At 51.9% G+C, this 26,510-nt stretch overlaps 1 protein-coding gene and 1 long non-coding RNA gene across 13 annotated transcripts in view; one reads left to right on the top strand and one right to left on the bottom strand.

Annotated features, from left to right (window-relative positions):
• GLI2 (GLI family zinc finger 2) overlaps positions 1 to 26,510 on the bottom strand; it is a 257,249-nt gene that overhangs the window by 108,324 nt on the left and 122,415 nt on the right. The window contains exon 1 of one of the 12 annotated variants that reach the window (XM_063647350.1): positions 16,805 to 16,937. The exons of the other annotated variants lie outside the window; for them this stretch is intronic. Coding sequence (XP_063503420.1) covers positions 16,805 to 16,934 — 130 coding nt within the window. The 5' untranslated portion in view covers positions 16,935 to 16,937. Of the gene's footprint in view, positions 1 to 16,804; positions 16,938 to 26,510 lie in introns of those variants that run through there. 12 annotated transcript variants of the gene reach the window in all.
• LOC134737674 (uncharacterized) lies at positions 16,990 to 20,509 on the top strand. The gene is made up of 2 exons (XR_010122783.1): positions 16,990 to 17,293; positions 17,611 to 20,509. It is a non-coding gene; the product is annotated as an uncharacterized LOC134737674 (long non-coding RNA).

A 26,510-nucleotide genomic window follows, 5' to 3' on the forward strand; every position in this document is an offset into this window, starting at 1 on the left:
AATACTGTCCTTTACCTACGCTCTCCCCTTGGCCCGCACATGGGCGCGCAGCCTCTGCTGGCCTCTCTGTCCACTCCACCATCCGTGTGGACAACCTCACTCTCCCTGCAGCCCACGCCTGGGTCTCACAGACCCTGGATCCTGCTCCCCAAGGATGGGCGCTCTCTCCCCTTCATGGTGTGGCCTGGCAAAGTGTGACCTAGGCCAGGAAAGCTGGTGTTCTGTGGTTGTGAGCCCAGCACTGAGCTGCCCCTGGCCTCTAAAGTCTCCCCCAGGGCTGGGGCTGCCCTAACTTCAGGTGGTGGCTATGCAAAAGTACGAGCAGGAACACAGGGGTGGCCTGCGGAAGGGTGCAAATCCCCACTCCCTAAAATCAGGTCTCCACACACTCATCTGCTGGGAGGGTCTGGAGCACAGACAATTTTCCTTGGAAGGGAGTCCCCCGTAGAGATAGGAGCTAGAGGCCTGGATCTAGGGGCTTCCTTCTACCTCCCCCACTCTCCCACTCCCTACCCCCACCCTCCCACTCCCTACCCCCACCACCAGGGGCCAGAGGCTACCTATCATTGTAAGTATCCCTCATCCAAGACTCAGCCAAAGAACCACACAGAATAGTGAGGATGACAGAAGTGGGCTCAGATCTGAGCTATGTGACCACAGTGAATGACTACACTTCTCTGAGCCTCGGTTTCCTCATCTGTTACACTGATGTAGAGCATCAGTGTAGCAAATGCTCTACAAATACCTGCACACACCAGAGCTTCCTGTACAGTGAGGCTGTCTTCTTCAAGGTTATCGTGGGTTTGTTTGTTTGTTTGTTTGTTTGCTTTGAGACAAGGTTTCGCTCTGTCACCTGGGCTGGGGTGCAGTGGTGCAACCTTAGTTAACTGTAGCCTCAACCTCTTGGCCTCAAGTGATTCTCCCACCTCAGCCTTCCAAGTAGCTGGGACTGTAGGCACGTGCCACCATGCTCGGCTAATTTTTCTTTTTTAAAATAGAGATGGGGTTTTGCCATGCTGCCCAGGCTGGTCTCAAACTCCTGGGCTCAAGCGATCTGCCCACCTTCACCTCCCAACATGCTGGGATTACAGGTGTGAGCCACCAGCCCGGCCAAGGTTATCTTTTAGGCTTGATAAAAGCATAGACCTTTTCACGAGAGCAGGTGCAAACAAAAGGCTAAACCCACTGAAGGAACCTGTTACTTCTCTCTCAAAAGCCCCAGCTAAACATACTTTATGATGCCATTTATATGATATTCAGGAAAAGGCAAAATTATAGGGACGGGAAACATAATAGAGTGTTCCAGGGGCTGTGGGGGGTAGGAGGGTGGGAGAGCAGCTACGGAGGGACAGGATGCCCGCTCTGGGGAGAGGGAACTGTTCTGTATCTTAGTTGTGATGGTTACACAACTGTATACATTTGTTAAAATTAACAGAACTGTATGCCTCAAAAGGGTGCATTTTATTATATGTAATTTATAGCTCCATAAACCTGATTTTAAGATAGACAAAATGAGAAGAAAAAAAAAAGACCCACTTAAGACCAGATGTGAGACCAAACCAGCTATCTCAGCCCCGGAGGGCAAGGAAGATGAAGTGGTTCTGGAGTAATGCCAGCAGGACCCAGAGGGGGACGTCCTGGACGGCAGTCAGATCCCCATGTCCAATGAGGGACAGAAGACCAAGGGATCCGACAGAGGAGGGTGGGCCCAGACACCCTCGCTCAAAGACAGGCCAGCCAGGCCTGCTGCCGTGCTCGTCAGCTCCACATTGCAGCCGAAGCCACCGCCCTCTCCCAAGCTTGACCTTCCCTCCATCTGCGTTCCACAAATTCACAGAGCTTTGGAGGGACTCCAGGGACACACACCTACATTTCACAGGCGAGTGAACTGAGGCCATGAAGCTAGGAGCGCTGATCACATCCCGCAGCCAGCAGCAGGGGACACCTGCAGCGGGCGCCCTCCAGCCCAAGCAGCATCTCTCGGGTGATCCTTCGCCACCTTTGCTCCTTCCCTGTAGTGAGCTGCCCTGGAGACCCAACCCAAGGCCTCACGCCCTGGCTGCCTTCCCTCACGTTGTCCATGTCACCTGGCCTCCTGGAAGGAGGATGTGGCTCCTGGAACTCCCTCCTTCCAGAAGCCAGAGCCCCTAAAGGTCAAGTTCACTGTAGGCAGCCACGTGGGTCCAGAGACCAGACGCAAACTCACAGCCAAGTTCAACTCCTGAAGTGGTGTGAATTGTTTGATCTGCAAGTTCTAGCCCCTGCACCGTGGACCTGGATAGTGTATTCTGGAATCAACATACAGGGGCTTAGTGGTCCCCTGTGACATTCCATCCCAAAACACCCGGACCATTCGTTGCCAGCTATCTTTGGTTGCTGGGCTGACATTCAGAGCCCCAACTCCCTTTGCTATTCCACAAGTTCATGATGCTGCCAGCTCCACCTGCCCTCCTTCTCACATGCCCCTCTCCCACCTGTCCTTGCCCTCTACTGTCCCCACCTCTGTCCTCCCCCCACTGTCTTCTCCCCACTGTCCTCCCCAACCTGCCCTCCTCCACTGTCCTCCCCCCACCTACCATCCCCCCAATTCCCCCCACCGGCCCTCCCCGCCACTGTCCTCTCCCCACTGTCCTCCCCACCCTGTCCTCCCCCGATTGTCTTCTCCCCACTGTCCTTCCCCCACTGTCCTCCCCGCCACCTGCCACCCCGCACTGTTCTCCCCCGCACTGTCCTCCCCCACTGCCCTTCCCCCACCTGCCCTCTCCCCACTGTCCTCCCCCAACTATCCTCCCCCCACCTGCTGTCCCCACACTGTCCTCCCCCAACCTGCCGTCCTTGCACTGTCCTCCCCCACCTGTCCTCCCCCCCGCCACCCCAGCTATCCTCCTGCTACCTGCCCTCCCCTACCTGTCCTCCCCACCACTGTCTTTCCCCCACTGTCCTCCCCCAACCTGTCCACCTCCCACAGTCCTCCCACTCCTGCCCTACCCTACCTGTCCTCTCCCCACTGTCCTCCCTGCCACTGTCCTTCTCCACCCATCCTCCTCCCCACCTGTCCTCTGACATTCAAGCAGGACCCTGGGGAAGGGGGCCAGGCCTTTCACAAGCAGATACTGCCCAGCCTCAGTGCTTCTAGGCATGGTGTAGGGAACTTCAGGGATGTGTTGACTATGACAGGGTATTTGGAGTAGGATTCAGAAGTCCTGAACTTGAGTTGCCTTTCTTGAAAGCGTCACGTTGAAGATCTTGGAACCTCTGTGTGCCTGAAAGGGTGTCAGGCGCTTTAGATAAATTTGCTTAGTTAATTCCACTGACCATCTTATAAGGTTAGTGACTTGCCCCCATTTTACAGATTCAGAAATGGAGGTGCACAAGGTTATGTTATCATGGTAACAGGAGGTGCTGCCTTCGAAAGATGGCTAATAAGAAAGACAAATTTCACATTTTGCTCCCTGGTGGGGGCAGGGGGGGCGATATTTGCATTTCCATCCATGTAGCTAGGTAGATGCTATGCTGGGACTTGTGTTCAATGGCTGAAAACAATTATTCAACACCCCAGATTAAGCTCATTTTCACCTCACATACCAACATTTTAATTTTCAAAAGCAGTTCAAATCACAATTCTGCTAGAGAAAGACATAATTTAGCCAGGAGGTACACATTTATAATCTCTCTCATACGCTGACGCCTCAATTGTCCTAATCTAGCCCATAGCTGCTTTTTTCTGGTTTTCTTGCTGTCTGGGGTGTTTCAGGACCTGGACAGAAAAACCACAGGCTCAGCCTCTTGGTGGGGCAAAGCAGAGCTGTGTTTGTTTGTGAATGACCACAGATGTGACCTGGTTTCCCCTCCTGCGGGCAGAGCCGGGGTCGGAACAGGTGGCGGAGTTGGAAGGAGAGCCGTTGTTTGCGAGGCGGGGAAAGAGGAAGGAGGATGGCGCGGCGATGGGGACTTCAGGCAACGGGATTAAACCTCAGAGGCTGGACTTCTGTGGGGAAGATGGATGAATTTAATCAACCCCCTTTCCTTACACCTGAATGAAAAGTAATGAAGTTTGCCCAATTCTGTAATTAAAATTCCCAACTAGCAAAACCCCAATGGCTGTGCAGTGGAAATTCATGTAAAACAGAGAGAAAACGAAGCGTCTGGACGACGGGCTCTAAGCTGGCGACCACTCAGCACTGCCTGTTTGCAGAGAGAAACCTTTCGCTTTTCCATCCCTCACACTCCAGGGTCCTTTAAGACAACTTTCTTTCCCCAATAAGAGCCCCCCACAGAATGAAGGTTGGGAAGTCAGACACAGCCCAGTTTAGCACTGTGCACAGACAGGGAATAAAGGAGCTTGAAGTGGCATCTCTGGCCACACCAATTTATTCCTACCCTCGTCTCTAGCACGATGTGCAGAAATATGAAAATATACACACTTCCCTATATGAGCATTTTAACCAGCACTTAAAATCCTAAATGCTGAAATATGGCTGGCCGTGGAGGCTCAGCTAGAGGCTGGAGAAAATGACTGGCTGGCTTCTCTGGCTCAAGAGCCCGCCTCCCGCAGCAGACGGGCTCTCATAGGTTACAAGCTCCTCATTAGAACAGGCGCGTGCAGAGTTTAACACACTCAATTGGAATCTACTGCTTTTCGTCCACAAACTCCTAAGTAGTAATTATGGGTTACTGCAGGGTGACAGCCCAGCCATTAAGTGACTCCAGCCTGAGATTCATCCAGGCATCCAGCCCGTGGCGGGGCCGCAGCCAGAGGCAGGTAGGTGGCCACGTGTCACCTGAGAGTGCTGTCCAGCCCACCGTGGCCTGGCTGGGGTGCCATCCGACCACTGTGGACACCATCCTCCTCCTAACTGCTCATGCTGTCTCCCCATGTACGGGCGAGGAACTACTGCCCTGATCGCAGGTTATCTCCTGCCTGGCTAGGAGGTCTCTCCGTGTTCACTCTGGGGCTCCCTCCAATCCACCAGAGTGAGGATTCTAACACAAAAACCTGGTCAAAAGCCAAGCTCTGAAGCTGGGCACACAGCCCCTCCAGACCTGGCTGCAACTGACTCTCCAGCCCTTCCCAACACTCAGCTGCAGCCACTAAGTGCCTCCACTAGTACCAAGCCCTTTTCCATCTCACCCATTGTCCTGGGAACAAGTCTGGGCTGCACAGTCCCGGCAAAAGGCCTCATGCTGGGCCCCAGGAAAGCATAGAAGCCATAGAAAGTGAAGTCCCTGCCCCTCCTGGAGAAGGAAACTGATCTGCAACCGAGATCCACGAGCTAACGCCAGGCCCAGGCAGCCAGCGCCATTCCAAACCCCACAGGGCAATGCCGGAGGAGACACACACTATCCTCTCCATGCTTGCAGACTGAGCTTCTGAGGATGCTGAGAGAACAGAATTGGGCAAGAAGGGGTGAGCTGGAGGACTGCAGCCAGAAGAAAGTTTTTTTTGTTGTTTTTTTGTTTGTTTGTTTGTTTTTTTAAGATGGAGTCTCGCTCTGTCACCCAGGCTGGAGTGCAGTGGTGTGATCTCGGTTCACTGCAACCTCTGCCTCCCGGGTTCAAGCGATTCTCCTGACTTCCTGAGTAGCTGGGATTACAGGCACGCACCACCATGCCCGGCTAATTTTTTGTATTTTTAGTAGAGACGGGGTTTCACTGTGTTAGCCAGGATGGTCTCGATCTCCTGACCTGCGATCCGCCCACCTCGGCCTCCCAAAGTGCTGAGATTACAGGCGTGAGCCACTGCGCCTGGCCGAAAGATTTTTAAAACCAGAAAAACGAGACCAAGTGTGTGTTTTTTTGTCTTTTTGCGACAGGATATGAGTTTAAAAAAATAACTTTTATACTGTGTATATAATTCTGTATCCTTTTTTTTCCTTTTAATATTGTACTATGTCATTAAGATTCTTCATAAATATTTTAGTGGATTCATACCCAGTCCATAGCTAGACACTAATTTATTTAAACTTTCCCCTTTATTCAGCCAAGTCTTTAAACACCATAAAGTGACTTTACGACAACCATGACTCTGCTTAGGCAGCTCTTCCTGAACCTAATTTTTTGTATAAAGAGATGGGCTTCCTCAGTTAGAGCCATTATTGGCAAGAAGAAATAACTAATACATTTGACGGTGGTATCATAAGAAGGAAAGATTGTCTTGACTTCTTTGCTCTGCCCCTGGGAGGGAGGATACACATAATGAATATCTGTGGCTGAAGGAAGAACAAATAGGTAAGTGAGGGAATCAGTGAGTCACAGAATATTCCCCCAGGTCTATTTTTCTGAAGTTCACAATTCTTCAGTTTCTCATCAGGGACCCAGGCTCAGCCAACACTTTAATGTATCCATATTGATCTCAACAGTTTTTCCTAGATGTTAATATAAAAGAATGTTTGAGAAAATAAATCTTTTAATAGCAAATTCCAGTATCAGAACTAAGGAAATTGGTACAATCACTTTGGACAGCTGGCAGTATTTATCAGAGCTGACCACATGTGCCTCCTGCGACCCAGCAGTTCCATTCCTAGGTATATACCCGGGAAAAATGCACACATACGTTCATTGAGACCATCCAAGGATGTTCATAAGCAGCACAGAATAGCCCCAAACTGGAAACAACCCAAATGCCCATCAACATTAGAAAAGATTGGTATATTGTGCTATATCCACAATAACAGGAAAAAATATTATTCAACAATGAGAAGAGCAAACCACAACTACAGGTAATAATACGAATGAATCCCCTAAACATAAGAAAGCAACCAGATAGAAAAGTGCATACACTGCATAATTCCATTGACATAAAGAACAAAAGCAAGCAAAACTAAGCTATGCTCTCAGAAGTCAGAAGTATGGTTGTCCCAAAATGGGGGAGTGGTGGCTAGTGACTGGGAGTGGGCACAGGGGGGCTTCGGCTCATGGTCATGGTCTGTCTCTTGATCTGGGTGCTGGTTACGTGGATGTGTTCAAACGACAAAAATTCACCAAGCCCTCCACTTAAGATGCATGCACTTTACGGTTATGTATGTTGTATTTGCATACTTTTTTTGAAGGACGCGTGGCCATTTTTAAGCCACATCAAAATAGTTTAAAATTTTCTCAAATATCTACATGCAAGGCCCTGGAGAAACAAATAAGTGACACAGGGTCTGTGCATTGGGCCCACAGTCTGATCTCAGGGAGTTCAGACTGATGTGGTGTGATGGGCAAGCTGGGAAGAGCTCCAGGGACAGTGCTCAGGGGCAAGGCTCTGGACCTGCTGGAGGAGGAGGGGAGGCCAGGCAAGCCACCCCAAGGTCATGCTGAGGAGCTGGGCCAAGCTCCACGCAAATGCATCACCGGCTGACCCAAGGCCGAGGCCCTGCCCCTCCCAGGACTTCTCAGGCCTCTTCCAACTTACTGCTGCCTACTGAGTGAGCAGTGGACCAGCCCAGGTTCCATGGGACCTGAAGCTTACACAGTTGGGGGCACGTCTTAAGCAAAAGAATATTAAATAAGGAACCTACAGTTAAGCACAGGGACACGGAAAGGGCCGTGCAAACAGGGCCCAAAGCCTAAACATCATTCTGCAAGTGCATCTGCCTTTTCAGAATGAGTCTCCACCTGCCTCGGACCCCATGTGCCTGACCCTGACATGGGTGGCCTCAGCAGGGCCAACAGAACCTCTCTCCTCCCTGCCGACCCACTGGGAGCTGGCACGCAAAGCCCCAGTGGAGCCAGGCCTTCCTCAGAGGGCATGTGACTCACCTGTGTCCCTCCTCCAACCCTGCCAGCTGCAAACCCCTGCAAGAAAAGTCCCCCTTCTCCACCTTCTGCCATCCCCTACTTGTCTGATTTCTCTGGTGACTATCTTAAACTGTATTAAGTGATTTTTAAATCTTCCTCCTGGTGAGATTTGATCTCATTTATCTTTGCTGCTGGGAGAATATCAGTGAGCTTCCGGGGGAAGAGTGGCTGCTGGAGCAGCTGAGTGGAGGGACCCACTGCTACCATTTTGGGTGTTTAAGAAATTTAGCTCCTGATTCCACTTTGCATTTATTTATTTATTTATTTATTTATTTATTTATTTATTTGAGACGGAGTCTCGCTCTGTCGCCCAAGCTGGAGTGCAGTGGTGCTATCTCGGCTCACTGCAAGCTCCACGTCCCGGGTCCACGCCATTCTCCTGCCTCAGCCTCCCGAGTAGCTGGGACTACAGGCACCCACCACCACGCCCGGCTAAGTTTTTTGTATTTTTAGTAGAGACGGGGTTTCACTGCGTTAGCCAGGATGGTCTCCATCTCCTGACCTCGTGATCCACCTGCCTCGGCCTCCCAAAGTGCTGGGATTACAGGCGTGAGCCACTGCACCCGGCCTGCATTTATTTTTGTAAGGAGCATTTGGCATGGCTTTAACTTTTCCCCTCCATAACCAATTGTCTTAGCACTGCCTACTGAACAGTCCATTCTTTCCCTATGATTTGAACAGCCATCCTTGTTAAAAGAGAACGAAATCCCCAGTTGTACTCGTCTATTTCTGGCCTCTCCGTTCTGTCCCAACACTGTGTCTTAATCACTACAGCTTTATAGTATGGTTTAGCATCTGGTAGGCCAGCCCCCCGACCTCATCCCCCATCACTGTCATCTTTTAGTCCTGGCTCTTTGGCGTTTTGTTGCCTTCCATGCGAATTTTATAGTCAGCTTAGAGAATTCCACTAGAATCCTCCCGGGGTTTAGATCGTGCCTGACCGCCCAGAATTTATAGGTAATAACACACGCAAGGGTGTCCTGAGGCGAAGAAGAGGAATACTGTCTGCAGAGGCCTGGCTGCAACTAGTGCTCCATAAACAGCAGCAGCTATTAGCACTGCCGTTAGCACTCGACACAGGGTGGGGTCTACAGGACAGGCTGTGTCTACTGTATAACTCTCCTCGCAAATCCTTCCAAGACCGTCCTCTTCTCTGCCTGGCCTCATGGGCCATTTCCCCATGGAGAAATGACTTTGCTCCTTCCCCATATACCCTCCTCCAAGTGAGCAGCACTGTGGTCCCTCTCGTTCCCAGAGCTTGAATCCCTATGGCTATGATGGCCAGCCCGAGGTCACTTTGTGGGCCTTCCCTCTAGATGTTGTCCACTTTTCCAGGCTCCTTTGTCCACACTGTGCCTGTTAGCACCCAGAGCCAACAACAGACACTGAGTCAGCCTAACTCTGCTCAGACACTGAGTGCTGACATGCATGGCACATGCCTGTCCCCGGGTCCCAGCTTAGGAAAAACACCCGCACATACAAAGTAGCCCCATGCCAGGCACAGGCACCACCAGCAGGCTCCCTGATGCCGTTTACCCAGCACAGAACACAGGCCACTGCCGAGTCTCAGACACCCACAAAGGCAGAGGTCACCTCACCGTTTTATTGGTTAGGAAACAGGCTTCGGGAGCCGAGTGTTTTGGGTCAAAAGTGTCTGGGAAGCTAGGACCATAATCTAGTTTGCTTGACACCCCCAAGTCGTATACCTCCTAGAAATGACTGGCACCAGGGCCAAACATCAAGTCACCTGCAGGGCAGACATTCAACTGAGCTGAGGTTCCCAGGCACCAAGTACCCTCCACCCCCAGCTGCAGTTTCTCCTAGCATTTCCTACTCTTTTTTCTTCTTGGCTGGGACAGCAGCTGCCACAGCGAGTGGCTGTTGACAAACTAGTCAGCGTGCTGCTGAGGTGTCTTTCTGAGCTGCCTGCGTCCTCCTGAGCAGACAGATACCTCATTAGCGTGCTATATTTCAGCCCCAAGAAAACAATGCATGCCGAGAGACCATAAACAACAAGTACAAATGCTACAGGTCACGGATGATAGATGCCACCCATAGACATTCAACGCCGGCCTGTCTACACAGACAGGAGCAAGGCCCGCTTCCGGGCACATCCGTCTTTCCCCAAACGCTGACGCAGGGAGAAGCCAGCATGGCTAGGGCTCTGCGCACAGATGGGGGGCTGTGGCTGATGGGTGAGCTGCACTGTTTTGTGACAACTTTCAATGTTTCTCCAAACCCTCACCATTCTACTTTGACTACTGGTGCTTTTGATTATTATTATAATTTTTTTTCCCTCTTGCTACAGGCCCAGAAATTTTTCTCTTTGGAAAATAAAGTTTCAAAACACCCAGCCGATTTTTGAAAAGGGCCGGCCAGCCAGTTGAGAAGCCAGGCCAAAGCCAAGGCAAACAGGGGCTCTCACACAGACCCACGGAGCCCGCACAGACCGGGCTCTGTTGGCTGGGAGGGGTGGTTCTGAAAAGGAGGCACCAGGCGGTTGAACACCATCACTCTGGCCAGCTGTGTGCAGCTGGGAGCCTCTGGGGTGAGGACAAGGCAGGAGTTGGATTGTTCCCCTGTGACCAAAGTCCTAGACTATGAGGAAAGCCCACGGAACCAGACCCCCAGGTCTTGGGGGCAGCAGATTGCCCCTGGAGCAGGTTCCTGACATGGGGATCTGGCCACAACATGTGTGTTCTAGGCAAGATGGTGCAGTCTCCTGGCTGTCTCCCCACAAAGATGATTGTGAGAAGGTATGGAAATGTTCTCTGTGGTTACGAACTCTGCAAACAAGCGAGATTTTATGTCGGTCCATTTCACAGTGATAGAGAGGAGAGCTCAGATGCTCTGTGGACACAGGTTCAGTCAGATGAGGAGGCCCAGGGAGCCTGTGGTTGCTGGAGGGATGTTCCCAGCCCAGCCTCAGGTGGGAAGGTCAAAAACATTCTGAAGGCATTAAAAAGGGGACCAAAATGTAGACTGCAGAGCCCTGGGGTTCCCCAAGACTGCCTCAAGGGGTCTGCAAAGTCAAAACTATCTCTATACTAATACATTATTTGTGTTTTTCACTCTTCTTCTCTCTTGAATAGACACTGTGGGTGTCCAGAGGCTGCTATGCAACAGACCCAAGGCGGAAAAGCTAGGAGAATGCACCCTTCTACTAGGCCAGACAGCAAAGAGGTCTGTCAAATTGAAAAATAATGCTGTCTTTCACATTTTTGTTGTTGTTCTGGAAAATATTTTTCATAAAAATTGGTTGTTTTCATTAACATGAAATGGGTCTATTACTATTAGGTTTAAATAAGTTTAAAATATCTTTTAAATTTCTCAGTTTTAATTTCTAGAACGGTAAATACCAATAAATACACACTACAAAAACAAAAGCTCTTTGAAGCTACCAATAATTTTTGAGGGTATAAAGGGGTCCTGAGACCAAAAAGTTTGAGACTGCAACTGCAGAACAACTTGAATGGAAAGGCATCAGTAATGACAGTATCCATTCTCAGGTGGAAAGGTTACGAGGTAGCAAGCACAATATAATCCCATTTTGTAAAAAGCAGGCAGGTATGTGTGTGTGAATAATTGTGCATACACTATATACAACACAGAAGACTGCAAGCATGTATTCCAAAATCTTAACTCTGGCTCTCCCTGGGTGGTACACTGAGGGTAGCCTCTTTCATGTCTGTCACTCACATTTATTAATATTGCCATCAAACGAAGTGACTAATTAATGTTTCGAGTTTAGCCTGTCACGTTCAGAGAAGCCTACTGAATAGTAATTGAACAAGTGACATATTTGAGCCCTTACCATGGGCTAGTACTATGCTGAGTGTTTCAAGCACAAGAACTCATTTAACGCCAATAATACCTATGGATTATCAGCCCCATTTTACAGAAGAGACACTGAGGTTACAGCAAAGTTGAGCATCTTGTCCGCAATCACACAACCAGCAGGTGACACCTGGACTCCAATCTGGGCTGGCTTGTCACCAGAAGCCTGTGCTCCTGATCACTGGGCTAGGTGGCCTTCCCTATGGACTCTTCCAGCCATGGAGCAGGGCTGTATGCCAGGGCCTCAGCCTGCCCACTTCTTGGTGTTGACCACACACAGCCAGCATGCCCACTTTGCAGTACGACCTTCATCTCTGGTAGGCAGGACCCTAACATTCTATGCATCCTGCAGCCCCTCTGTTCACCCCTAGTCTGGGCAGGTGGCAAAAGGACAGGACTAGGCAGCAGCCGCTCCTCAATGGGGAGTGCACCATTCCAGGGGACCCCACTGTAAACCGGTTAATTCCAGCCACCACTCTCTGTCATGCGGCACACCCTAAATCGGAACCCAGGCCCAGCCTCTGTGGCCAAAACTGCCAATACCTTGAAAGTGAGTTCATGGCTTAGGGGCCATTCTGGAAACATCTACCACCTCACCTCTGCTCCATGACCACAGCTATGGGCTTGGAGCAAGTGTCACAGCATGAGGTCACTCCACCTCCTCCAGCTCTCTGACCACAGCTGTCAGCCCACCAGCCACTGACCACCTGGCACAACAAACTTTGTGCTCCCTTCCAGGGCCCCTCACCCGCCTGCACAGGTGGCTCCTGTTTCTTTTGCCTCTGGCACAATGTGACATCGTGGTTGTCATGCCCAGACCCCGGGGGTCCTTCCATGCTCACCCTGGGAAGCGCCACAACTCTCAGCTGATTTCTGAACTGGTAGGCTTGCTGTGGGAGTTAAGAAACATAATAAATGGGCCAGGCTCTGTTTGCAGCACCTAATTTGCAATAATATTGAAGTCTCCAACAATAACTCATTTACTCTTATAATAAATATATAAAAAAAGACAAATTGCTACATTGAACATGCATTTTCTTCACTGCAAGTAGCTGCTACCCCAGGGAGAAAGCCCTGTGCTGCTAACTAATGGTAAATCCTTTGGAAAATCATGTGTCATAATGATGGACAACCAGGGAAGAGGTGTTAAATAGATTGAGAGGTTAGCTACTCTAACAAGAACAAAAGACGTCCTTTGCAAACCATACCTATAAGAGCACAGATCAGCCCATGATTAGCACCCATGGTCTGACAGCTCTGGTGTACAGGAGGAAAGAGAAGTTCTGTCCTGGTCTGGGTGTGGCCAGCCAGGTGTCAGGACAGAGTGGCGAGGGGACGAGGGAGCGTGGGTGACGCCTGGGCATAGGTTCAGGCAGCTGTGTTCTCCAGCCCTGAAGTCTCTTCTCCGTTTCTCAACATCAGCCAGCTCCCGCACATCTTCACTGAGTAAACACTCATGGAGCGTCCACCATGCACAGCTCAGTGTGGGCACCAGGAAAGCAGGGAAGTACAGCCCTATCTCTGAGAAGGAAGCCATGACTTTGGGATAAAGAGGCTCCTATGGACATCCATGGCAGGGGCTCTGGGAGCACAGGCCAACCTGGCTGCAGGTAGCTTCTGCAGGGGCTGCTGCCTGAGTCAGTGTTAAAGCCCAGGCTCTGGCCTGGAGAAGAACAGGGCTAAGAAAAGGACTGCCTTATTCTCCTGCTTTTACCATAATATTTCATGCACTAGTGCAGCCATGAGTCTTCCCAATCTACTTATTCAAGTCCCAGGATTTGCCTTTCTCAATTTAGGAATAGGGGTTGACAGCTGTGTCCAAAATCCTGAGTATTCCTTGCCTTCCCACCCAGCTCCTATCTAACTTTGAGTTTCTATGGCGGCCCAGGACCTGGTCTAGAATTGGTGCCCGATGGCTGCTTGCTGGACTGAAGGTGGGCATGCAGGTTGCATGTATTACACGCCAGGTTCTGCAGGAAAAGTCTCTCATGTCACAGAAGAGGAAGATGAGGCTCAAGAGGGTTATATGACCTGTGGAAAATCACACACCTATGATGACAACAACCACAGTCCCACCCTAGGCTCTGGGATCGATCTGGCAGCAGGTCTGAAGGTGGCACATGGCACGGCCACTTGAAATAATCAAGGGCAAGTGGTCAGCTCAGCAGCCTACACTAAGCAACACAGGTGTGAGCCAGCGCTATCCGTGAAGCTCACATTCCGGCAGGTGTCACTGGCAGTCACACCTCGGCTGAGGCCATACTCCAATCTCTTTCACCAATTCTCTGAGACCTGAACCAAGTCACTGCCCTCTCTCGGGACTCAGTTTCCTCCCCTGTGAAATGAGGGCATTGACACCACACAAGATCTCTACAGCTTCTCACCACTCATTCATCCATTCATCCAATGGAGGAGAATGTTTCCTTCTGAACTGATGATGCAAGTAATCTACAGCCATGAGGTTACTCATCCAGACTAAGGCAGTTCCATGGAAACAGTGCTGCAGACCTTGTTTTGGCCCCTAAAACATTAGTTTCTCCAGCATCAACTATCACATCAGCCCATGATGAACACTCATGGTCTGACAGCTCAGCGTACAGGAGGAAAGAAAAGTTCTGTCCTGCGCTGGGTGTGGCAGGCCAGGTGTCCGGACAAAGGGGCAAGAGGATGAGGGAGCATGGGTGAGACCTGGGCATGGCCTTGATAGCTTTGCACGTCAATCCTCTTATACTTTTGAAAAACTTTGCTTTAAAAGCCATTACTGTATATTAGCCCAACATGTTTATACATGTTAGAAATTGGAAAACTTTCCAAAACTGTCTAGAAGGAAACAGAACACTAAACCTACTGGTGAGAGCTCTGCAGCCCCCTGCAGAGCCCTCTGGACAGTCCCCCTGAAGAACCCCCTGGACTGAAGGTCCCCCTGCAGCCTGGAGCCTGGAAGGGGGTGACCTTTGACCTTGGGGAATGGGTTTGCTTGCATTTCCTTCCTTCCTTAGTACCCTGAGCCACTCTACTCCCCTGTCTTCAGAATACAAATACAGAGATTTGATTTCACTGGTGCTTTATGCCTTTGGGATTGCCAAATTGTTCCCTCTCTGGCTTCCAGCATCTCACTTCTGGAAACCTTTCTGTAGTTTAAGCAACAATGCCTGGTGATTGATGACTATTTTGCAACTGCTATCAGTTTACTATTTTAACCAATCTATCATAAATCAGGAAGAGGAATGCTGGACCCAAGTGGAGAGTGTAGCTTTTGCTCATTACCTAGGAGGATTATAGCCATTTCATAAAATCTATTATCTAGGGAAAGGATCCTATTGGTGAGGGCCAGCAAAATTCATTTCATGCTTCAAAAGTTTATGATGGGGCTAGCTAGGGGAAAAAAACTAAATTGTTTGGAAGGTGGGGATCATTATTTGTTTAAAACTCAAGAACAGCCAAGACTGAGCTGCGCCCATTATACCAAGTGGCACTTTGTGTTCAAATGCAAAGGCACTGTTGCCCCAGGGCCCAGCCCCCTGACCACAGCCCTCCCAGGTCTCACAAACATGGGACTGGCTAGGGAAGTGTGCCCCAGGTTGCTTCTCTCCCCTCCCTGTCCCCACTCGGGCCAGGCCACTCTCATGAATTCCAGGCCCAGAAATGGTCTTCTCTGTGACTTCCCTGCCAAAACAGCATTGGTACAAAAACAGGCACATAGACCGATGGAACAGAATAGAGAACTCTTGGCCCAGTCCTGTCTCAAGATAGCAGCTACAGCCATGTCCCCACACGACCACCTGGTCATGTCCTTCCCACTGCACTGAGAGGATCCCAAATCTCATGACCTCCAATACCATGTGCCCGCCCCTGCACCTTGCTTCCTGCAAGGTCCAAGGGCAATGACCTTTCCCCTCTTCCTTGAGCTCCTCTTTCCCTCTCAGAAGATGCCACACGTTCTCCTTGCCTTGGCCTGGAAAGTCTCCCCACAAAATGCACAGAAGGGTCTTTCCAGGACACTGCTGCTGCATCTCTACCTGTTACCTGAGGGTTCCAGCCACCCGCCCCCTCTTCCCTCTACCATTTCTCTTCTAGCAAGTCACACTCTGACATGATTTGAGGTCACAATCACCATTTTCCAAAAGGCAGCTCCCAGGAAGGTCTCACCTCCTTACCTAACTTTGTTTCTGAATGGCAAAGGGAAAATGCAAGTGTCCCCAGGAGGAAGGGGGCCAGTTGCCCCTGCCTGTTCCTTCCCTGCAAGGCCTTAGGGGCAGTATCACCTCCCACTGGAAAAAGTCCTCCCACTTTTAGGACCTCTGGGGCCCAGAAGGCAGGGCTGGGTAAGGCCCTTTAGGAAGTCAAAAGAAGAAAGATTCGATAGATGTTACAAAGAAAAAAGACGATGAAATAAAGTGTCTTCTAGATTTTGCCAAGCCTCTAGAACATTCCTGTTCAATATGATTTTGTTTCCTTCTCTCCTATACTTAACTTTCACCAAATTTATTCCTCACGCGAAAACAGCATAGTCCCCCGGGAAGCTGTGTTAACACACACATGTTTTTCTCAGCAACCGTGAGCTGGGACTCGCAGACAATAAAGCTTCTTGTCTGGAGTCCTCCTGGCAGCTCAAACCGCGGGGAATTGAAGTGGCGAAGACTGAGCTCTCAGAAGCTCGGCTTTACCGGATCTCAGAAGAAACTCTCAGTTCAAAGTTCTCACTGGCACCCCGAGAGTTCGAGGGGCTCGGAGTACATCCGTTGCGGGGCGGGGGGGCGGGCAGGAAAGAACGCCTACGGCTGACAGTGTGAATCTTCCAGAGCCCCCAGTCCCTGGCACGCTCGCCTGGGTCCACGCAGGAGCCGCCTAATTTTCTTGCTCCATTTTCTCGGCAGTGCCTCCATGCCTCCCCGCACATTGCCTCTCTCTCCTCCCCTCCAGCTGTGTCCACCCAGTTCCTTTCTTTCCTCCCCCATCCTCCCTCCCTCCTTCCCTCCAGCTCCCCCCGCCTGAGGCCCAGCACAGCCTCCCTGCCTTGGCGCCTACTTATGCTTGCTGGCTTCAAACTTGGAGCGCAGCAGACAAGGGGAAGGGACGTGGGAGAAGGGCGCTGCAGGCCAGGCCTTCACACACAAGAGCGGCCTCATCAGCACTCCTTTCCAGGGAGCGTCTCAGGAAAAGCTGCCGTCCTCCTTCAACTTACCCAGCGTGCGGGGAGGGCGGAGGGACGCAGCACCCAGAGGGGCGGCGGTGCGGGGAGGGCACTGCCCAGCGGCGGCACTGCCCAGCGGCAGGAGAGGCGGTGGACCGCCGGGCTGGAGCGCAGGGAACATCAAGTGGCCGCCGAGGGAGGCGGGGCTGCATGAATCATTTATAACCGGCGGCGGCCAGGGTTTAGGAGCGCTCGCTGGCTGGCTGGCTAACGGAAAGGCTGGCTGGACTCAGGGATCCAGCCACACTGCTGGCGGGCAGTGTGCTGTCCTCCCTGCGGGTGCCTTTCTCAGACTGGGGCCCGCATGAATTCCACCTCCTGGGAGAAGCTGCCGTCTGCATGCCTTCCAGGGGCAGCGGCTGCCCTCCAGGATCTGGAACTTGGGGGTCATGGTGCCTCGAACTCCTGACTCTGTGGCCCCAAGAGGAAGAGGAAGCTGGGTGGGATCTTAGGGGCCATGTGGACTAGGAAGCCCACTGGGTAAGAAGGGGAAATTGAGGCCCGGGAAGGGAGGGAGACTTGTCCAAGGCACACAAGGCTGTGAAAGACATGACTGGCCCCCAGGCCACTGTGCACCTTCTGAGCCTGCTCCCTGCAGTTCCCTGAGGGCACTGAGAGCGCAGAGCCAGGAAGTGGAGTCCCTGCGGGTGGTGCAGGGGAAGGTGGCTCCTCACACACAGGGGTCATGGGGGGATCTGAACCCACATCCCCAGCCAGCCTGAAATGTCACTCATCGAGTTTCAGTCTTTTGAATCAAGCTGTGGAAAATCACCCCCACCCTCTTTTCCCTTCCGCAGGGAGTGGACACATGAAAAGTACTTTGGGACAAGGAGTTCCAATCAAACAGAAGATTGGAACCTCAGCACCTCCAAAGCTCACGGACCTGCTGGTGAGGTCTGCCAGGACTGCTGATTCCACTCAGCCACTCACCACCTGCCCCGTCTGCCAGGTGCCATATGCAAGGATGCTGCATTTTCTGCTAATGGGGGTGGGGGATGGCAGGAGACATAATGGGGTGGGGAGGGGTCATTGCTATTGTCATCATCACTCTTTGCCACCCCAATGACATTCTATACCTTCTTTTGCATCTGATCTCAAGGCATCAAGAATATGAAAAAAGGCTCTTCTGTCCCCAAAAGGGAGATCTTACCTTAAGCAATGGGATTACCATTAAGTACAAGACATTTGACATTAATCCCAGGACAGGATGGGAGGAAGGGCCCTGACCAGGAGGGGGGCACTCCAGAGTCGGCCACCCGCTTCCCTTGCCCTGACCTGTCCCGTAGCTTTCCTTGTCAGAGGCTCAGACTCCATGTCCCTACCCGAGACTCTCTGACTGTGGCCAAGCTCCAGCCCTACCCTATCCCCAACACCCTCTGCTACATTCCTGCAGGAGCGCAGGCTGAGGCCTCTAGAGTAAGACATGTTTCTTATGCAGGAGGCAGGGGGCTATGGGACCCCATCTTAAGCCAAGAAATCAGCTCAGGCCTGCATGGGCCTTCCTTGAATCTTGAAGGAACTGTGGACATCTTTCAGCATGGGGAGCAAGACTGAGTCCCATAAACACCACCTGCATCCCCACTCTGAGTCTGGGCAGTGCTGCCCACAGGCACAGGGTGTTGGGCTGGAAATGGCCTGCTCTTCCCTCTCTTGAACAGGGGGCGTGCCAGGTCCAGAGAGAGAGCCTGGCCTGCCTGGGGTACCCGGAGCGGGACACATGGCAAAGCCTTGAATGCAGAGGGGCTGCATGAGCAGGCGTTGGCTGGCACTATCTGAGCACCGCATATACCCTCCCCACGGCATACAGCAGCCCTTGAGATGAGTCAGGTTGCTTCCTGGGATGGGAGGGATGGGGAGAAGATGGTCAAACCAGACGCTGCTTCAGCGACACTTCTATAGGGCCATGGGGTTGCAAAGGGATCAGAGGTTTGTCCTGGTCACTTACACAAAAATCTCAACCCCAACGCTCCCGGGTCAGCAAAACTGAAAAGCAGACCCCCTCCTTGGGTGGTACCGCCTCCAAGGGCACTGCAAAGGCCACAAAAAGAAAACAAGGGAAGGGAATCAAACTTTTCCTCAGCCTCGGGGGAGCACTAGACCATGCTGGAGGCTGGTGGAACGGAGCCTCCAACTCTTTCCTGATGGGACCATTGCCAGAAGGACCCCTTCCCTCCTAGTGTCGAGGACAGAACACCTTAAGTTCAGAATCCTGATCCTTCTGACAGTAGTCGGGTGGCAACTGTGTTACATGGGGGGCAGGGCGTCTATGCAGACAGTAGGACCTGGCCCAGCTACTGTTTGCATGCAGTGAGCTCATCAGTGAGGCTCCTCTCCATGCAGTGGCTGCTCTGGAACCGCGAAGGGCTGCACTGACACAGGCAAGCGCTCAGACACTCGAGCCACGTTTAGTCAGCCCTTCCGGCTCAGGCTCCCCAGCCTCGATACTACCCATAGATGGAAGTGAGTGAGGCCTCGGGCAGAATCCCAGGGCACCATCACCAGCCCTTCCCCTCAGCTTCCCTGGAGCAATGTTCAGGCTCAGAATGAGGCATTACCGAGTTGGAAGAGACCTGGTTGGACCCCAACAGTGAATGCCCCATAGAAAAGGCTGCTCTCTGGACCCCACGGCCATCTCCAGAGAGACCCCTTCCCAAGGTGTCTGCAGCCTGGGCCAGGCCTTCCACAGGCAGTGATGATTCTGAGCTGGTTCTCTTCAGCCAGGCTTAGAGGAGGAGGGGTTTGAAGAAATGCCCTTCCATGACATACAAGTGCCCCACAGAGAGCCAAATACCTGCTCAGGTAAGAGAGGGTGGGGCTGGGCGAGGTGGCTCACGCCCGTAATCCCAGCACTTTGGGAGGCCGATGCGGGTGGATCACGAGGTCAAGAGATCGAGACTGTCCTGGCTCGCTGGGGATCAGCTGGGGATCAGCTGGGGATCAGCTGGGGATCAGCTCTGCCCCTTGCCAGCTGCAAAAACTCAAGTCTTGGGTTTTCATCCATGTTGACAACATCTGCTTCATAGGGCTGCAAGGTGACCGGAGCACCTGGAAGGGGCTATTGCTGTGGTTGAGCCATTGGAGGACTTGGCCTAGACAACTCACAACTTGGACTTATTCAAGACCAACGAGAGGACAACATGCCTGCTGATGGACTGACAGGAGTTTCTGGGAGACCCTGGGAGCATGAAGCCCACAAGTTCCCCAGAGAGGAGCAATTGCAGGCATTTCTCCGGCAGCTGACCACTGCCCCTCAGGACCCTGGCATGCCTTGGCTCCAGCCAGTGCCCGTGTTGCCCCTGGTCAAGGGCTGCCTGACCCAGTCAGTGCTTGCCTCTTCCTGACCACGGTCTCCACCCCACGCCTGTGATTGCACAAGCCCAGGGCTGCGGAATCCACCATGGGCCGTGTCTCCTGCTATGATGAGAGCCTGCCTTGCTTCAAGCACTAGGACTCCACGTGAATAACACACAGTTCTTTATTCTGTTTTAATCAGATGCTTAATGATTTTCAGTCTACTTAATTACTAGTATTGTATTTTTTAAATAGAGGTTTTAACTGCATCTATGTAGTATCTTAGCCACAATGTGGGTTATCTGGGCATTTGTGGGCTAACATGGAAAGCTACTCATATTATGTTACATTCTTTTTTATGGGAAAATGCATTTAAGTTCCAAATCATTGATTTATAATATGTCGACCTTTGAGAACACAGCTCATTTGTATGTGGGAATAGCCTGTATTCAGAACAAAATAAAGGGTCTGATATGTCCTGGGAACAGCACAGATAAGCTGAGTCACAGGAGGGCGAGGCCGCGGCAGCCCTTCCAGGAAGCCTCTTGCTTGGAGGAGGAGTTGATGGGGCCGAGGCGTCAATGTGAACAGGAGAGAGGGTGGTGTCTGCTGTGTCTGCTGTGTCTGCAGGCATATTAGGGTCAATGGAAAGGCCAGTTTGGCAGCAAAATGACTTGTGTGTGGAGGGCGGCTGGAGAAGTAGACAAATTCCCAAGGGCGGTCACTAGACTTAGAGGTTACCTATTGGGCTTTGGTGGAGCCAGGGCAAGTTCTGGGTGTGGAGAATCCTGGTGGCAGCCTGCAGGAGGAGGCTCTGTGAGGGCCCGTGTGGGGACACTGGTAGGATGCCATGGTCTTCCTGCGGGGCCGGCACACACAGATGGGAGGGCTGCTTCCGGGAAAGGTGGTTCTGGGAGACACTGTCCCCCAGGACAAGAGCACACAGGCTGGCCTTGACTGTAGTTTTGTTGCCTGGCTGTGTCCATTTCCCACCTGCTGTTTTTTACATGGGTTTTCCAGGGCAACCACTGCCTCTGGAAGCTCCCTCCAACTGGGGAGCCAGGGAGGGAAAGATATCCGAGCTACAATCTCATGCTACCAATGAACACAAAGTACAATTTGCCACCAGCCCTATTAGCTGGAGGTCTGAGCAGGCTGTCCTCTTAGGCAGGAGGAGCCCTGCTCTGAGCTGGGGCCAGCCTTCCACTTTGGCTGTATTGCTAACCCCACACTCGCTCACCCGGAACCTCGGAGTGCCCACCCTGCATGGGCACCGGTGAAGCAATAATGAATAAGATATTGTGCATTTCCTCAAAGATCTGAGAAGGCCCGGGCTTGGCCCCCCGCCTGCCCAGCTCAGCACCCTCACCGGCCCACCTACACACTAAGTGCTCACAATGGACCCACAAGTGCTTCTGGCTCCCACAGCTCTTGCCAATCCACCCAACAGATGACAGAGAGATGGGGTCAGACACAGCTCAGCATGTTTTACAGATAAGGAAACAGGGGTGTCTGAAGTCACACGGATACCTTAGTGGCAGGGCAGACATAACCCAGGAGTCCCGGAAGCCCCCAGACAGCAAGGCCTGCTGTGTCCCCAGTACCTTGTGCAATGCCTGGCACACAGCAGGAGCCTGGCGGAGGAGTGGGCGAACTGCATCCTTATGTTAGGAGGCATTTCCTGTGTAGGCATTTGTTTATTCCACAAACATTTAGCAAATGCCTTTGGGCCAGGGCTCACCCCACATTCATTCCAGGTTTCCTTGGAAGCCCTCCTGCATAGACATCTGCCCTCTATGCGATAACTTCCCTTTGCCATGGGGCTGCCTCTGCTTCACCATTACATAGCCTGTCACCCAAGCCTTGCCTGCCAAAGCAGGAAAACTTTTCTTACTTGTTTCTTGCAGGAAGAAAGAGGAAGAAAAGACTCACACACGGGCCACGTCACCCCTTCTGGGGTGCCTGCACAACTCCGTGTTCCTCCTCCCTATCTGGGGTGGTTCACCCCTCAGATGTATAATGAATCAGGCACTCGCTCATTAATAAAAAATGACAAGCGATCACCTCATTGAAATCTGCCGAGCTGCCAGAGCCTGCAGACACAACCCCTGCCTGGCTCTGCAATTCCTCTGTGGTCAAGCGGTAATGAGTCTGTGGGGTGGACGGGCCAGCTAGTGAGCATCTTAGCACTAAACGTGCAGGCAGGGAAGTCACCTTTCTGCAGTGGACAGCCTCAGGACCGGCAGGTTAATGCCTTTTTCGTCTGTATTAACAAAGGGCTCAGCTCAGCAGGCCCCAGGTCCCCCAGGGTCAGTGAGCTGGGAGAATGCCACGGGCCATGGGGGGTTAATCCCTGCTGTGGCAATCAGCAAATCCCTGTGTCCAAATTCTCAAGAGGGCCCAAGAGCAGCCCAGGCTTGGAGACTGAACCACTTGGATGCTTTTTTGTTTTAAAAAGCAAGTTGAGTGAGCAAAAGGTCTTGACAGGAGACTGGATGACTATAGCATGGGTGACTCCAGCCACAGGCCCAGGACTGGGACCCCTCCCAGGCTCTACCTGGAGCTGAATTACAGGGGCAGCAGGCCCATCCAAGGGCCATACTATAGGAGGTGCCTCCAGGAAGCCTGCAGGGGCCTGCTCAGCTTCTCTCATGGGGCACACTTGCTATTTTATATTCACTTCAGCACCCACTACATATGGAGTTTCACAGGCAGGGCTGGAGTCTGGTAGAATATGAACCGCACTGAACAGACAGCACGGAATGGAATTTACACTTCATCACTCATGGGCTACATGGCCTCAGAGACATCAGGAACCTCGGGTTCCTCACCTGTAAAATGGGTGATAGAGACTCTCTTGCAGAGAGTAAGTGGGCTCTAATCATCACCCAGTCATTGCATAATAAATGACAGCTATCATGATTAGGGTGGGAGTCTAGGGCTTCAGGATTTTAAAGGCAGAGTACTCCAGCTTCTGTCTCATTCATCATCATTTATACCATTTGCATCACCATTGCACACTCCTGTGTGCTGGCCATAACAGATCTCTAATTTTTGCAACAATCCTTGGGCCAGGTACATTAACCCTGGCCATATTAGAAATGGGTTAATCCATGCAGGGCCTCAGGACACCAAGTGGCAGAGCCAGGGTCTGACCCTAGCTCCTTCCTCATCACCATGTGTCTTGTACCTGGGCTGCCCCCTCACTGCTCTAGAGTCCCAGACGGCTCCCTGTTAACAATAGGCCAGGCCCAGGATCCATAAGGAACCCTGCCTCTTCCACACAGGGCCTTCTTACAGGCAAAGGGCTACACCCAGGTCCCTCCTGCATCTTTTGACCCACCAGAACCATTGCCTGAAATGCCCTCCCCACATCTCTCCCTGCAGCTCAGCCATTCATCCTTCAAGCCAGCCACCTCCTCAAAGTGGCCCCTGACCACTCCAGGGTCAGTGACTGCTGCTGTAGTCTGCTCCCAGAATCTCGAAAGAGAGCCAAGTCCCAGGGGGCCCTCTGAGCTTCTGCAATGGACACTGATAGCGGGCCTGATCATGGGCAGCCCCAGGGCCTGTGTTGGGGGCCTGAGAGAACCTCAGGACCTGAGGACAGTGAGCCCCACCCTGCAGAAGAAGAAGCCCAGGGTAGGTGATGGGATGAGGCGAGACCTTCATGCAGCTCCTTGGGGGTACTGGAACTGACCGAAGCCATCCTCAGGGCATGCTTTGGTACTGACCGCTCGACCTTACTCTAAACACCTGAAACTGGAAGACAAATCTGAAGCCCACCCCGGTCCATTACCTCTGCTTCTTGCCTAGAGGACTTTAATGATACACTCCGATGCACTCTCCTTGGTCCCTTCAATCCACCTTCACACCACAGCCAGGAGGAGGGCATGCACCTGCCTGATCACCACCGTGACCTCTGGGGAGCAGAGAGAGGGGCAAGGCTTGTGTTTCTGCACGTGCTTCAGTACTGTTTGCACATGTTCTAGAAAGTCTGTAAAACTTATTAATAACAAAAAAAGGAGTATTGGCCGGGCATGGTGGCTCATGCTTGTAATCCCAGCACTTTGGGAGGCTGAGGTGGGCAGATCGTCTGAGGTCAGGAGTTCCAGACCAGCCTGGCCAACAGGCCAGGAGGTGGAGGTTGCAGTGAGCTGAGATCGCACCATTGCACTCCAACCTGGGTGACAAGAGCAAAACTCCATCTCAAAAAAAAAAAAAAAAAAAAAAAAAAGGCCGGGCCCGGTGGCTCACGCCTGTAATCCCCACATTTTAGGAGGCCAAGGCAGGTGGATCACCTGAGGCCAAGAGATGGAGACCATCATGGCCAACATGGTGAAACCCCATCTCTACTAAAAATACAACAATTAGCTGGGTATGGTGGTGTGCTCCTGTAGTCTCAGCTACTCAGGAGGCTGAAGCAGGAGAATCGCTTGAACCCGGGAGGCGGAGGTTGCAGTGAGCAAAGATCGCATCACTGTACTCCAGCCTGGTGACAGAGCGAGACTCTGTCAAAAAAAAAAAAAAAAAAAAGGGAGTATCTGTAGGGCTGTTGTGAGGCAGAGCTGCATTCACTCAACACAGCTTCCCTGCTCTTGTTTCAGGAAACAGCCCTTCCTTCAAGAGGGGAAGGGGCCACCCTTAAGCTCCAATGACATTCCAAGACAAAAGGAGATGAAGCAGAGCAAGCTCTGCATTTGCAGGCTGGAGGCCTAGGCTTCTGCTTTTGCCATCAACTCAATGTGTGATCTCAGGGCCTGAGTGGCCTCACCTGTAAAAATGACAAAGGCCTCTCCCATCCCTGACATTTTCAGACGTTTTGGAGATCCTAAGGCAGAGTCCCAGAAAATAGCAAGTAACTTCAGAAGCCTAGCCCCGGGCAGTCTCCTTTAGAAGACAGAATACTGCTTAAGAAAACCCTTGTAATGAGGCTATTAGCCAGTTCGAGGGGAGGGGGCACCCGCTCTACCATGCCTCCGGAAAGCCTGGCTCAGGCAGAGGCACAGCCAGGGCAAGAACGCTCCGGTCCTGCCCAAGCCTGGAACACGCACGCAGAAGACAACTCGTTGCAAAACCCATGGCCCCGGGGATAGAGTCTGCCCTACATTAAGAAACACTTTCCAAATGAGATAATTATTTAATAGGTAATAAATGGAGTTGGAGAGAAGACAGTGGGAATTCAGTTGATTAAATGCCTGTGCCCCCCAGCACTGCAGGCCCTCCCCAGAGCCCAGCCTCCTGCCCCACATCTCCTGACATCATCTCATGCTCAGCTCACCTCCACCATTTCCTGCTTATGGATAACCAGCCTCCGGCCACTGGGCTGCACAGAGGGCCCGAGCCACAGGGTCCACATCAAGGCAGCAGGCTGAATCCAAGCCATCCTGCCTGCCAGCAACTCAGCAGCTTGTGTCTTCCCCCATCCTACCCAGGGGACTAGCAGGCCAGTGGCCAAGAGGATGAGACAGGGCAAGGGTGGAGGCGAGAGGCCAGAAACATCAGAGGCTGCCCATTGTTGTTCACTAGCCTGGCCCTGACCCAGAGTCAAGCTTCATCTATGCCCATTTTAACTCAACAAAGTAGCCTTGATCAGTCTTCAAATCTATGGACATGGCGGGGGGATGGGGAGAGACCATCACCCACTGGCCACATGCCAAGTACCACAAGGAGTACTTACATATGCATTTAATTGCTCAGGTTTGTTTATATTTTGTTTCTTGACAAATAAAAACACTGAGACTCAGAAAGCTTAAGTGACTTGTTGAAAGCCACACGCCTGGCATCAACCCCGGAAACCAATCCCACCCCTGCCAGCTCCAAACATGGGCTCTTTCCCCAGCACCAAGCTGTCATTCTCCCCCGCCCCCTGAGCACTCAGCAGGTGTGTTCACCTAACGTGAGCTCCCTTCTCACCTCAACCACCCTACACAGAGGCCAGGTGATCCCAATCTCAAACAACTGAAGTTTCCCAGTAACCTTTCCATCGACCCACAAAAGATGCTCTGAGCGACTCCTCCAAGGAGAGCTCTAAGAAAGGTGCAAGGGAATTAGAAGCAACCGCAACTCTGAGTGAAGGAGCTTACTATCTCAGTGGGCCACGAGGAGAAACAAGCAGAGTATCAGAAAATGGGAAGGAGGGTTTACAAGGGCCCAGGGCCATCATCAGGCTGTGAGTGCAAAAAGAGATCAGAAACTGGTGGTGGGGGGGGGGGGGTTGATCCCCTGTGGGCTACAATGAGGTGGGACCTGGATGAAAATGGCTGGAATATAGCAGGTGATTGATGAAAAATGCATTGGATAGGGGGTGGCCTGGTGGGTGGATGAATGGATAGGTGTTTGGGTGGGATGGATGGGTTGATGAGTAGGTGGGTGTTTGGGTGAGGTGGATCAGTTAATGGGTAGGTGG

This window comes from Pongo pygmaeus, chromosome 11 (assembly GCF_028885625.2).
Source record: "Pongo pygmaeus isolate AG05252 chromosome 11, NHGRI_mPonPyg2-v2.0_pri, whole genome shotgun sequence".
NCBI lineage: Eukaryota > Metazoa > Chordata > Mammalia > Primates > Hominidae > Pongo > Pongo pygmaeus.